The 13,828-nt window shown below is 37.5% G+C and overlaps 1 protein-coding gene across 5 annotated transcripts in view; it reads left to right on the top strand.

Moving 5' to 3' along the window:
- smarca2 (SWI/SNF related, matrix associated, actin dependent regulator of chromatin, subfamily a, member 2) overlaps positions 1-13,828 on the top strand; it is a 134,296-nt gene that overhangs the window by 87,567 nt on the left and 32,901 nt on the right. For 3 of the 5 annotated variants that reach the window (XM_043718451.1, XM_043718430.1, XM_043718440.1), the window contains exons 25-29: positions 433-596; positions 2,529-2,756; positions 5,514-5,552; positions 9,393-9,470; positions 12,692-12,910. In XM_043718451.1, the coding sequence (XP_043574386.1) occupies positions 433-596; positions 2,529-2,756; positions 5,514-5,552; positions 9,393-9,470; positions 12,692-12,910 (728 nt within the window). The remainder of the gene's footprint in view (positions 1-432; positions 597-2,528; positions 2,757-5,513; positions 5,553-9,392; positions 9,471-12,691; positions 12,911-13,828) is intronic. The other 2 variants (XM_043718468.1, XM_043718458.1) reach the window with 1 other exon arrangement.

Here is a 13,828-nt window from a genome sequence, read left to right on the forward strand (position 1 = left end):
TCGAAGCAAATTGTTTTTACAGCTGTGAATTTCCTAAGAATTGGCTTTTCTTTTGTGATAAATTCCTGAAACGAAAACAGAAATGACTAGAGAGAAACAGCAGGTTTTGCAGCATCTGTGAGCAGACAGCCAAGTTAAGTTTCAAGTCTAGTGACCTTTCTTCAGAGCTGGTAGTAGCTAAGAAAAGGAGTTATGCTAATAACACCCGATGGGGTTGGAAAGACAGCTTTGGAGACAAAGAGATATTTGATAGTAAGCTCAGAAAGAAGAAAAGCTGATAAGGGGGATCGTATCAACCATCACTTTGTCTAATGCTCTCTCTCGGGTGCACGCTGGCTCTCAACAGCATCTTCAGGTCTTTGTTTTAGTTCAGTAAATTCCTGAGTTGTTTTGTCTTCATGCTAAATCTCTATCTGTAACCTGTACACACAGGAACAACTAAGGCAGAGGATCGTGGTGCTTTGTTGAAAATGTTTAATGAAGAAAACTCTAAGTACTTCATATTTTTGCTCAGCACCCGAGCCGGTGGCCTGGGCTTGAATCTTCAAGCTGCTGATACTGTTATCATCTTTGACAGTGACTGGAATCCACATCAGGTTTGACACTTTAGTTTAATAAGAGAACCATGTTCTTTTGACTTCCCATGTATTACAAAAGTGAGATTAATTGAAGTTAATTATGTTTATTAATGCTTCATGTTAATGTGTTTGCCCAATTTTTTTAAAATTGTCTAATGCTATGGGGATTAATGTTTCTACTTTGATGTTTATGCTTTCCAACTATAACATGAATTGTAGGAGAGTTAATTGCATTATTCATAATACCATGGAAATTTGCTTGAGGCTAAACTTCATCTGCTGCTGATACCCTTATCATGCTCCTCTAAACCTCTCCAGCTCAGTTTAGCTCAGTTGGCTGGGTTGTTGGTTTACAGGGCAGTGTGATGCCAACAATGTGAGTTCAATGCCCATCACTGGTTTGAGGCGACTGTGAAGGATTCTTCCCATGTGTGAGGTCTGGTGGCCCTCAGGTTAAATCACCACCAGTTGCTTCTCTCTCATAGTGGGCAGCATGGTGGCACAGTGGTTAGCACTGCTGCCTCAGAGTGCCAGAGACCTGGGTTCAATTCCCGCCTCAGGCAACTGTCTGTGTGGAGTTTCCTTCGGGTGCTCCGATTTCCTCCCACAGTCCAAAAATGTGCAGGTTAGGTGAATTGGCCGTGGTAAATTGCCCGTAGTGGTAGATGTAGGGGAATGGGTCTGAATGGGTTGCTCTATGGAGGGTCGGTGTGGACTTGTTGGGCCGAAGGGCCTGTTTCTACACTGTGTAAGTAATCTAATCTAATCTTTTGACCTCTCTCATTTTTTAAAATACTCCTTGAAACTACCTCTTTAGCAACCTAATAGTTATCCATCTTGACTTCCCTTTATGGCTCACTGGTGATATTGGTATTGGTAAACAGGATGCCCACTTGGGATTTACATTGTTTAATGTTTTATTTTACTGCATTAAAGCATTGGGTGAGAGATCCCATTCTTTGCTGCAATGTGTACACGAACATTGCAGCGTCTTCAAATTGAATCCTGTAATTTAATGACAAACTATGTGCAGTTTTGGTCTCCTTATCTGAGGAAGCATGTTCTGGCTATGGAGAGAGTGCAACAAAGGTTTACCAGTGATGGCATAACTGATCTGTGAAGAGGATCTGGAGTGATTTGGTTTATATTCACTTGTGCTTAGAAGAATGACAGGAGATCTCATAGAAACCTATGAAATATTGACTGGACCCAACTGGTTAGAGGCAGAAAGGATACTCTCTATTTTTCAGGGAATCCAGAATCAGGGGTCATGGTCTAAGGATATGAGGTAGACCATTTAGTACTGAGGTGAGGAGAAATTTCTTCCAGAGAGTGGTGAGCTTGTGGTGTTCTCTGCCATAGAAAGTGGTTTAAGCCAACACATTGAATGTTTTCAAGAAGCAGTTAGATTTCTCTTTTAGAGTTAAGAGAGATCAAAGGATCTGTGGAGAAAGCGGGGAATGAGAGTCTTGAGTTGGATGATCAGAAATGATCGTATTGAATGGCAGAGCAGAGTAGAAGGGCCAATTGGCCTACTCCTCCTATTTTCTTTGTTTCTATGACACTTTGTAAGTTTGAGTTCTTCAGTAATTTGCATTCTTCAGTTGCGTGTTCTTGAACCAGTTGAATCCTAAGCTACTTAGTTATTCCTGTGGAAGCCTGATTTGACAGTCTGTTTCATTGATCCTCTCTATTCCATAGCACAGCTTCTTCTGTCTCTTGGCCACCTCTTTGAGCCGCATCAAAATCATAAATCGTCACCTTCTTACATTTTGTGGTGGGTTATCCCCAAAGGAAGAGACAGCTAAAAACTTGAGAGTAGCTTATCGATGATAAGTAAGCTGCAGGATAATTTTGGATTCTCTGATTTAATACTGTTGGATTCAAAATTTGCTGAAACTTCTTTCTTTTCATTTCTCCATTTGTTTCTCCATCTCCTCTCCCTGCAAGGATTTGCAAGCCCAAGATAGGGCTCACCGTATTGGACAGCAGAATGAAGTCCGTGTCTTGCGCCTCTGCACAGTCAACAGTGTGGAGGAGAAAATTCTTGCTGCTGCCAAATACAAGCTTAATGTGGACCAGAAAGTTATCCAGGCTGGTATGTTTGATCAAAAATCTTCAAGTCATGAGCGTCGAGCTTTCCTGCAGGCTTTGCTGGAGCATGAGGAACAGAATGAGGTATGTATTATGCTTTACAATGATTAAGTCTGAGAATTTTTTGTTGCAAGGCCTCTGTATCTGCAGAGATTTGCACCATGAAATGCTTAATCTGCTTTCACAAAAAGTCACTCAAGGGCATAAGAATTAATATTTATAAAAAGAATGAGAAATATTAGATGTTAAATACCATAATGTATGCAAAGAATGTTTAAATTGTTAGCATTAAATTAAAGCCGTTATTGGTATCTAAATATGAAAAGCTGCGACAGTATCTCAAACTAGGAAATACTATCATAATTATTTAAAATATCCAATTGCTACTATAACCAAGTTTGGAAGAGTCTTATCTAATCACTCTTCTGACATTTAGCTTTATTTATTGAAATGTTGCATGATTTACCCTTATTAGTATGGTATGTTCCTCTAGCTCTATGAAGCCTTCATTCTGTTACTCTGATTTCTGACAATTCTGAGCAATAGAACATTGATAACAGAATGCACACAATCCCTGTGATGACAAGCATTTTATTGTGTTGCTGTTGTAAAGCTGGCTTTAATTTTGGTTTAACCCAGCAAATCAAGTAAACTAAGCACTTGATAATCATACGGGAGAATGGGTAACCCACTTTTATAATATAATTAAGTATTCTTTACCTAAAGATCTATCCATGCCTTTGGATTAGATGCTTTTTGCTTTTTGTAGGATGCTGTTAACACAATTTGTGTTAATTGTACTTGCACAAGTGCCTCATTCTTGGTGAGGAGAGGCTTTTTTTCTTTTGATTTTGATTAAAGTTGTCTATCAAAAGAATCTGATTATCTTGGGGAAAATTAAAATATTGAAAAATGTAAGCTAGTGTTTTTGCATGTGTCTTTTGACAATGTGTTCTGTTATTGGTGCACATTGTATCTAAGCTGATACCTGAATGTTTGTTTACATAAATTAGCTGATCTTCATTCTAAAAGTGTATCCTTACTTAAAGTATATGCAGTAGAATTTAAAAAGCAGACATTGTTCATCTGTGTGCACACATCCACTGACCTAGATATAACAATATTAATCTCTGCAGTACATTCAACCATTCTCACTCCGATAGCTAGAGGAATCCTCACTAGTCTATGATATGAGAGAAGGGTCTCTGGAAGTTAAAGATCTGAAAATCTCTGAAGGATAGGTTTTGTTGAATAAAGCCCAAGAGTGTTCACATTCACTAACAAATGTGAGGCATGAGACCTTGTGTGTTTCTAAGTAATATATTGTTAAAAATGCAAAAGACCTCATTTTAATATCCATTTGACTCTTGCAGTTCTGTCCTGTTTAATAATAGTGAATGTGTCAAGTAAATATTCCCAGGCTACCAATATGATTGCAAGACTTTTTATATTATGGCATATAATAGACCAACTTGTTCTGTGATTGAGCCATAAAAGCTTTGATTTGTTTTGTTGCCATCAATATTGAATAATGGTCTTTCAGTGCCAATCTGTTTGCCTGTCAAAGCCACAGATATTGTTAAGAAACTTCCAAACATGTTGCAAGTTTGCAGAATGTGCCTTTATCATGGATCTGAGATATATATTAAATTGTTGGCAGAAATGTGGATTATTTAATTTCCATCCAGTTAGTTAATGTGAAGTTTGATATTATGATTAGTAATCAATACTTCTGTGCAGTGTTTAAATAGTGGTCGAAGCTTTTAGTTTCTGGTTGCTAATTTCAAGTACTTTACAATGACAGAGAAACAGTTTCTTCAAATCTTGCAGTAACTCTTCATAGCAACAACAGGTAGTGTTTGAGTTCTGTATTTCTACATCTCTTTCATTGGTGTTGCCTCTCTATGTAATAATTTTCAATTTTGTTTTCTACAATAAGTTTTCACTTCAGTGAATTTGCGCTCACATCAGCTGCAAATCCAACAACAGATGGTCAGCTTTATTGTACTGCCAATACTGAAGAACGAAAACAAGTAGATATGGTTTAAATAAAATTTTTAAAATGTGCTTTTGTTTTTGTGTAGCATCCCCTGACACATAAAATAAATGTATTTTCCCCTTCAGTTGTATTGTTGAGGTTATTGTGAAAGGATGGAGACCATTAGGAATGTGCTGCATTAGAGTGTTTCAAGATTCTTTCTGGTAATAAAAAATTACTTTGAACATTTGGTCTTAGCATTCTAGAAAAACAATTTCTTTTAGGATTTCTTTTGTGAGTAAGTCATCTATAATGCAATGAATTTACATTATCTATAGATATTTACAACAAGCATAAATCTCCTGCTTGTAGCAGGTGAAATTAATATTTCTTTTTGTTTCAGATAGTATCTAATGTCGACTTAAGTTTTTAGTTGATTTCCTTTTTAAAAGTATTATATTTAGAGTATCTTTTCAAGGGAGCCGGTGTTCTCTTTATTTTACAGCTGCAAATATGCACAGAAATTACTCTGAGACTATAATTCTCTTTGCATATATCAGAACATTTTTCATTGAAATGAGTGGCAGTTTGGTTAAAAATTTTCCTTGAAGGGCAAAGAATCAAAATTAATCTGGTAGTTAACATGGCTCATTTTCTATAAAATAATATTTTAGGAGTGACCATTCCCATTGTCCAAAGTATTAGGTTGTCTGAATTCAGCAGACCAGTCGTAACCAACTGTTTTCCCCATAAGTTGACAAATTTCATTTTACTGTCATGTGCAGTCCTCAAGTGTTCTGAAGCATCTTCTGCTGTATTGTTGGAGAAATCAATCTTGTAACATTGCATTCTTTCACCACCAGGGGGACACCAATGCTTCTCCTTCCTGCAGTACTACCTGGGTAGGATAACATCACTGGCCGGCTTTTGATCTATAGCTGTGCTCAATAATTTGAAATGAGTATATGCTATAAACAGTGTTTTATTTATACGCTGTGTTTTGTACTTAATCAGCTGATTTAGTTTTAATAGCATAATAGCAGAGTTGGAGTTTTTCAGTAAGATTACATTTTGTCAATCCAGTCGTATAACCAAAACTGATAAATAGTCAAAGATCTAACTAAACATGCTGAAAAACTCTGAACTCTTAATGGATGGCTATGCACAAAATACACAATACCTTAATTCTATAGTTCTGTTAACCAGATAATATGTTTACTATACAATCCTTGTTAGTTTTGTCTTTTGTTACATTTGTATATCAAAGCTTTTTGAAAAGCTTGAACCATATATAATGATATTTGGCAATGCGATTGGTCAACAATTAAGTTCATATATCTGCAGTTATAAGCTGAGGGGTTTGTAGGGAAAAAGTAATTTTTTAGGGGGAGGGACAGAATAATGTCTAATCGCAAAATAATATTTTACCAACCAATGATCAATGGTGAGGAAAGAAGAATGGATTGTAGAAATTGGGAAAGTGAGAAATGGAGCTAAAGTGAAAAGTCACAAGCAGAGATGCAACGTGAAAAATCTGCAGTGATGATAAAATTAAATTGTAATGAGAGAAAATTAAAAGGTCAGTGTAATTAAAATAAAACAAAAGTAATTTAATTACACTGACATTTTGTGGTGTCTGGTTTCCAAATTTCCACAGAATATTTAGGCTGTCCTAGATGTAATTTCAAGATTGTTTAAACTAAAACAAAAAAAACATGCAAGCATGTTATCATTTGAATCATGCAATTTGCCTTTTTGTTGCAATATAGAACTAGAATTAAGTCCAAACTTGGCAGATATAGTTTACAAAATTTGCTTTAGCAATGATTACAAATTATGATCAAAGAAATTGGCTCAATCTAATAGGATCTGCACAAATTTAAAAGAATCTTAATAGTCCAGAATATCTATACTTGAGATATTTCTGTAGGTCACTCACACTAATGAGGTGCCACTGTAACTAATGAACTGGACAAATAAGTCTAAAAGCCTCTGACACATAGCAATTGTTATATTCCACAGGATGCCCTAATTACTATGTGTTTGCATGTTTGTGTGATTTGATATGTGCTTCATTTCCTCCATTTTTTTTTATTTTCTCCTGCCATTGATCTAAAATAATAATCAGAAGCTTTTGTTGTAAAATTCGCCAGTGCTGTCACCTGTTCTCTCTGAATATGCTGACTTGCTTGCATATAGTTCCATCTGCACGAGAAGCCCTGAAGTGGCCACTTTTCCAATGTGAATCTGGACACAGTCAACAGGCTATTTGAATGTGGAGGCAAGAGTTGTCTGAGCACAATTATGTGTTTTTCTCCTCCATGCCATTCCATTTCACCTCCAATCAGCCATCATGCTTTCCAGCAGGATAGCAATCCAGAGTGGGAACCTTGGCTTGGCTCAGCCCAGGGTGAAGCCCTTACCCCCAGCATCATTTTCGACCTCCAGGATTAAAACTGTCTTCCTGATCTATATGACACCACATAGTTTTGAGCCACTATCAGTATTTTTGAGATATATCATGGACAAGGGCTGCATAACAAATTTGAATGTAATCACATCACTTTTTTTCTTTAAAGAAGCGTCAAAGATAAACCTCTGCATTATGTGGTGGTAGTGATATAAATGAGACAGAATTGTCTTGTGTGAAAATCTGTCATTGGGATACATTCTTTAAAAATAACGACTGATTGAAGTGCCAGAAACTGATGTTTGGACTGTTGTCCTTCTCATTGTTTAGATTTAAATGAATACGTCTGATTGTCAGAAATGTAAATTTAGCTGAAAAGATAATCTAGTTGTATGCTAGTGATTTCTGTACAAAAAAAAAATTTCTTTTATTAATAATGTGGATTATTTATTGTGTTCTCTACTTTGTGTCTGAGTGTCTTCGCCGAGACTATGAGTCCGTTGTGGACTTGTAGACATGAATTTTGTTAATTGTGCTGCAAAAGTTTGTCTATATGTTCATATCTGACATCAACACTGGTTTCTGATGAAGGTTTATTGAATCACGCGCTGGACGCATGAAGCTAGAGTTCAGTAGGGAATTGAGATACAGTTGTTACTTCAATCTTGAGTTGATTCTGATAATCCTAAAGACGAGGGATACAATCTACTTCTGGAGAATATGAAAGCATACTTCTTTTGTTTTATATTTCCTTTTGAATAACTTGATAACTCTGAATTTCATTGATTGCAACACCCAGAAGTGTTGCTTTCATTGATGCATTGGCTTGGAAATATTTGTGAAATTCAGGACAGTTTCAATGAGTTGCATGTACAAGTACTCTCAAAGTTTTGAGCCAACTGAATACAAATATTTGTTGAATACTCTTGGAAAAATTGTGTTGGCTCCAGGAATTTCCCTTCTTTGTTGAATTTTAGTTCTACTTCCATGTTTTGCTATTTCTACATAATTAATTTTGAAATCTTTAACCTCTTAGCTGAATCTCTGAAATGATTTTGGTCTTTTCACACTTGACAAATTTCAAAAGAAAAGGGAAAAGTGCTAAAATTATTTTGACTCAAGGTGGTTGTATACTTAAATGCATTTAGTTGATTACAGTTTTTCTCAGCAATAAAAGTATTCCTCTCCTCCTATAAGGTCAAACAAGTTCACAATTTCATGGTGCTTAGTTAAATAGCCTCTTATGAGGTTTGAGTAACACATATCCAAAGTAAAATATGAACCTATAGTAGACTAAAAGGCATGTCCACTCCCTTCTGAGCAAACGGTAAATCCTGAAGTTTTGGCTTAATAGTGGAGAAGCTATGGAGGAGAAGGCACGATCTTGCTATTTTCTGGATGTGTCCAGCAATTCAGTTTTCTTGTCAAATGTACTGTTTTATTTTTAAATTTGCCCAAGCACACTGTCATTTTGACCTACCTATAGTGCTTGCTCTGTATCCATGTGAGAAATTTTCTGGGCTTCCTGCTGTAGCCTGGCAATGCATCCATCCCCACCAATTCGTTTGTGTGTGTTGAAAGGTTATGGGAAATTTCTGAAAACCCAGTAATGCATTCACCAAAACAGAATTGAGAAATTTTCCAGAAACTAATTCCCTGACTTGGCTTATTGCTAGCGACAGATCGACATGGCAGTTGCTGGTTTGATTAAGCATGTGACATCTAACCTGGAAAGCCTTAGCAGCGTAACTACAGATAACAATATTCCAAAAAGTCTCAAATACAACTGCAGTTAGTCATCCAAAAGAGACTTAGTGTTATGTACTGTCATGTATTGTACATCTCAAGAAAATCCTGTCGGTGTACTGAAATTGAATTTTTTTTTAATTAAAGCATTGTTATCTATCTGAAGTAACTAAATATTCAGCTTGTTGCTGCTATTGATTCATATATCATATTATATTTGAAAGACATCACTTAACCTTTCATAAATCATGGAGTTCAAATGTGTTTGCATTTTGATATCTAATTCGCTGTGCTACACATAATGCTTATTGGAGATTCTGAGATTTAAGATAACAGCAGCATTCCAGTTTTGTGTTCCCTGTCCCTGTTTCTGGACTCATTAGTGTGGAGTGGCCCTAGCCTCTTAAGCTAATTGTACTTTTTAAAAAAAAATACAATTAGAAAACCAGTTTACAAATAAAATTATAGAGAGGTGCTGTTTCCATCGACCAGAAGTTTTGTTTCATTAAATAGAATGAAACTAGTTATTTTGCCTTAAAATTGCTAAGAAAATATTTCATTGCCATCTCAACTCCTTGACTTGCAGGAAGAAGATGAAGTTCCAGATGATGAGACCCTGAATCAAATGATTGCTCGTCATGAAGAGGAGTTTGAACTGTTTATGGTAATTGCACAAAATTAAGTTATTGTCAAAAGTTCAGATTTTGGTTTATAATTGTGCTATCGTAGTGTATGAGAGGAAAGGGTATCTTTCATTTGCTTAGTCACTTAATGCTGCATGAGTATTGAGATTTCACTGAAGTAATTATGGATTATTTATTGATCCATATAAGAGTCTCTGGCAGTCTTCTATATTTTCAAGGTCAGAAGATGCTAATATTCCTAATGCTATTGAAAGCGAGAGCACAGATGTAGTGTTTCCACATGGAATGGAAAATAAAGGATTAACTCTTGTGATTTTAACAACTTCTGTAATCAAATACAAATGGCATTGTTGCCAACCATGTGTTTGGGAGCAAAAAATAGCTTTTTAAAGCTGCAGTTTGCATAGAGGCCTGGAAGACATTCAATTTTAGAAGCTCTCATTGGGAGAATGCAATTTTGAGCCAGGCTGAATGAATATTTGTTTATTTCCAAATCCATTGGTATCTGGGTTTAAAATGCCTGCTGCTTAAACTATAGGCATTGCTACCATCTGTGATTTCACAGTTTGTGGTTTAACTGTATACTGGAAATTTCTGCTGGCATTATGGACAAGGTATAGTACAATGATTCACCAGTCCTCCATTATCTCTGTTGCTGCGTAATGTTGTGTGAGAATGAGTAACAGAAAGGTGTGGCAGGGGTCTGGAATTAAATGACTTGCATGACTGCTAATGTGTTTCTATAATTGGACTAAACACCTTGAGTTTAAAAGGTTGGGTATCAGCATATCTTACTGATGTTCTTTACTGTGTCTGATCTACATTCATCAGGTGTGAAATATCAATAGTGAGACCCTTCAGTCAGTTTCCATTCTCAGTGAAGTTTAAGTAATGGTAGACTAACTGGTGTGCTGGCCCATGCGTCATTTTTGTTGTGAGGTGGTGCTTGGTTTCCTGTATTTCTAAGGAAAAAAACTTGATCACTTGGGTTACTGGGACCTGATTGATCAATTTTAGCAAAAAAAACCAAAATATTTCCGCATTAAGTCAGCCAGTAATCCAGGCGATGTGATCCTGTTAAGGATCAGTCACCATTAATGGCTATTCACTGTCCCAGTTATCCATTCCTTTCTGTCCAACTGTTCTTCTCTCTCACTGGGCTCTATCCCCAACTATCACTCAGCCACCTCATCCTCTTTTTTTTTTCTTTCCCATCCCGTCTTCTGCATATAATCTGATATTTTCCTAGCTACCATCAGTTTTGAGGAGGCGTCACTGGGCCCCGAAACGTAACTTTGATTTCTCTTCACAGGTTCTGCCAGATCTGCTGAGCTTTTCCAGCAACTTGTGTTTTTGGTCCTCTGGGGGTTTAGCTGCTTTTTGATATTGCTGATTGGCAGAAGTGGTCTCACTGCTCATAGATTACAACTGATCAGTGTAAACCATACACCTGTGGAAGAAGAGGAGGGGAATTTATAGGCAATGGTTTCTCATGTCCCTGCTTCCTCTTTCCTCATGAGTGGACATGAGTTCTGTCTAGAGCATTAGTAAATTTCTTGTCAATGTATTCTTTGCTCCTACCATGCTGTTCGTGGAGGAAGTAAATATTTGTGGATGTGGTGCCAGTTAAGTGACTACTTTGTCTTAGGTGGTGTTAGCTTCTTGTGTGGTTGGAGCTGTACTCATCCAGGCAAGTGGGGAGTATTCCTTTACATTGCTGACTTGCGTCTTGAAGATAGTGAGGGGAGTCGGGAGGTGAGGTACTTTCTGCAGGATTCCTTGCCTCTGACCTGCTCCAGATGCCACAATGTTTATATGGATAATTTAGTCTGGTCAATGGTAAGCTTCCAGGATGATGATAGTGGGAGATTCAGTAATCATAATGGCATTGGATGTCGAAGGACAATGGATGGATTCTTTCTTGTTGAAAATAGTCATTGCCAGGTACTTGTGTGGTGTGGATGTTACTTGGTATTTGTCATTGTCCTGGTCTTGCTGCGTTTGGTTTGATTTTATTTGATTTGATTTATTGTCACATGGATTGCTTCAGTATCTGAGGAACCATGGACAGTGCTGAATGGTGTGCAATAATCAGTGTGCATCCTCACTTCTGACCTTATGATGAAGGGAATGTCATTGATGAAGCAGCTGAAGATGGCTGGGCCTAGGGCACTACCCTGAGGAACTCCTGCAGAGATGTCCTGGAGCTGAGATGACTGACTCCCAATAACTGCAACCATTTTCCCATGTACCTGGTGTGACTGCTACCAGTGGGTAATTTTTCTCCTCAATTCCTGTTAACTTCAGTTTTGCTTGGGCTCCTTGATGCTACACCCAGTCAAATGCAGTCTTTATGTCAAGGGCTGTTACTCTCTCCTCACCTCTGCACTTCAGCTCTTTTGTTTATGTTTGAACTAAAGCTATAATTTGGGTGAAGATTTGTAGTTCAGGTGCTCGTTGTTGTGGTTCTGCTCGCCGAGCTGGAAATTTTTGTTGCAAACGTTTCATCCCCTGTCGAGGTGACATCCTCAGTCACCTAGACAGGGGACGAAACGTTTGGAACAAAAGTTTCCAGCTCGGCGAACAGAACCACAACAAAGCTATAATCACGTCAGGAACTGAGTGGCCCTGGCACAATCCAAACTGGGCATCACTGAGCAGCACTGTCGATCATCCCCTCTCATCATTTTATTGACAATTGAGAGTAGACTGATAAGGTGGTAATTGGCCAGGTTGCATTTGACCTACCTTTTTGTGTACAGGACATATTTGAGCAATTTTCAAATTGCCTAGTAGATGCCAGCGTCGTAACTGTACTGGAATAGTTTGGCTCAGGGCGTGACAGATTCTGAAGCATAAGTCTATAATGTTGGAATGTTATCGCTTTGCAGTGTCTACTGACTTCAGTCATTTTCATTGTTATCATATGAAATGAATTGAATTGTCTGAAAACTGGCATCTGTGATGCTGTGACTTCTGAAGGAGATGGACATAGAGCATTTTGCACTTTTGCATGAAGCTCATGGCAAATGTTTTGGCCTTTTCTCTCAGTTTTTGACATTTTTAGCATTCTTGAAGGAGGAGCGAGGTAGTTGGTTCACCAATGACTATGCCACAAAAATATTGTAATTATAGTTTGCCCCGGTCACTTTGAGGGTGGTGGAAGTGTTGTCAAATTGCAAAGACAGTGGGTACACTTGATTTTATTAAATCCTATTCCCCTTCCTACTCCCACTTTTAGCGCATGGACCTGGAGCGGCGAAGAGAAGATGCACGGAATCCAAAACGTAAACCACGACTGATGGAGGAAGATGACCTCCCATCATGGATTGTGAAAGATGATGCAGAGGTTGAGCGTTTGACTTGTGAAGAGGAGGAAGAGAAGATGTTTGGCCGTGGTTCACGCATGCGCAGGGATGTGGACTACAGTGATGCTCTTACAGAAAAGCAGTGGCTAAGAGTAGGTGTTACATTTAACGATGTTTCTAGAATTACTGCTCATCTTCCTGTGATCACTTGTACATGGTTCAAATAATTTTTGTTAAAAAGCATACTCATAACAAACAGCTGCATTGATAAGGAAACTGATTTGCCTTTCCTCATTTGAATAAATTGAAGAGAAATGATAGCTTGTTCTGCAAAATTGTTTTCGTCCTAAAAAATCTCTTCCTGCTTCATAGGTATGTTTTCACATTTCCATGGTTAAATTCAAAAGAAGCTGGCATATTTGGATATATTTGCAATAAAATCTAACTTATTCAAATACACTGGGAAATCACCTAATTACTTGTCATTAGGTCAAGATTTTGTGTTACATTTTCTTCATGTGACGATGGAAAAAGAGAAAGATTAAAATTTAAAAAGATGTTACCGTTGAAGGCAGACTGTAATACATGAATAGAGGCGAATAGCTAAGGAGTTAAGGGCTTCAGGTTTGTCTTTACTGTCTTTCTGATCTGCCCTTTGCTCTCAACTCCTTGAACGTGCTTTTGCATCCAAAAGCCTTGCCTTTCTTCCCAGAATTCCACATTGAATCAGATTTTCACCCCATCATAGTACAAGTAATGACCCTAATGAAAGTTAAAAATAGCATCCAGTAAAACCATAAACTATTCTTTCTCGCTCTTCAGGAATCATTCCTGCAGCCTTTGACACAGCTAGTCATGCTAATATCCTCTAATACCCCTGCTCTGTAATCCAACAGCTTGGGTCTATATTTGTCTAGTTCGTTCTTGTTATAACCAGCAAATCATCTGCAATGATTTCTCTTCCTGCCCTCTCACAATTACAACTTGTTTCCCTAAGGATCTATCCTTAGCACTTTCTTATTTCACAACTATATGCCATCCAGCAGTGGCATTCTGCTAAAACACTGCAT

This window comes from Chiloscyllium plagiosum, chromosome 2 (assembly GCF_004010195.1).
Source record: "Chiloscyllium plagiosum isolate BGI_BamShark_2017 chromosome 2, ASM401019v2, whole genome shotgun sequence".
Lineage (NCBI taxonomy): Eukaryota > Metazoa > Chordata > Chondrichthyes > Orectolobiformes > Hemiscylliidae > Chiloscyllium > Chiloscyllium plagiosum.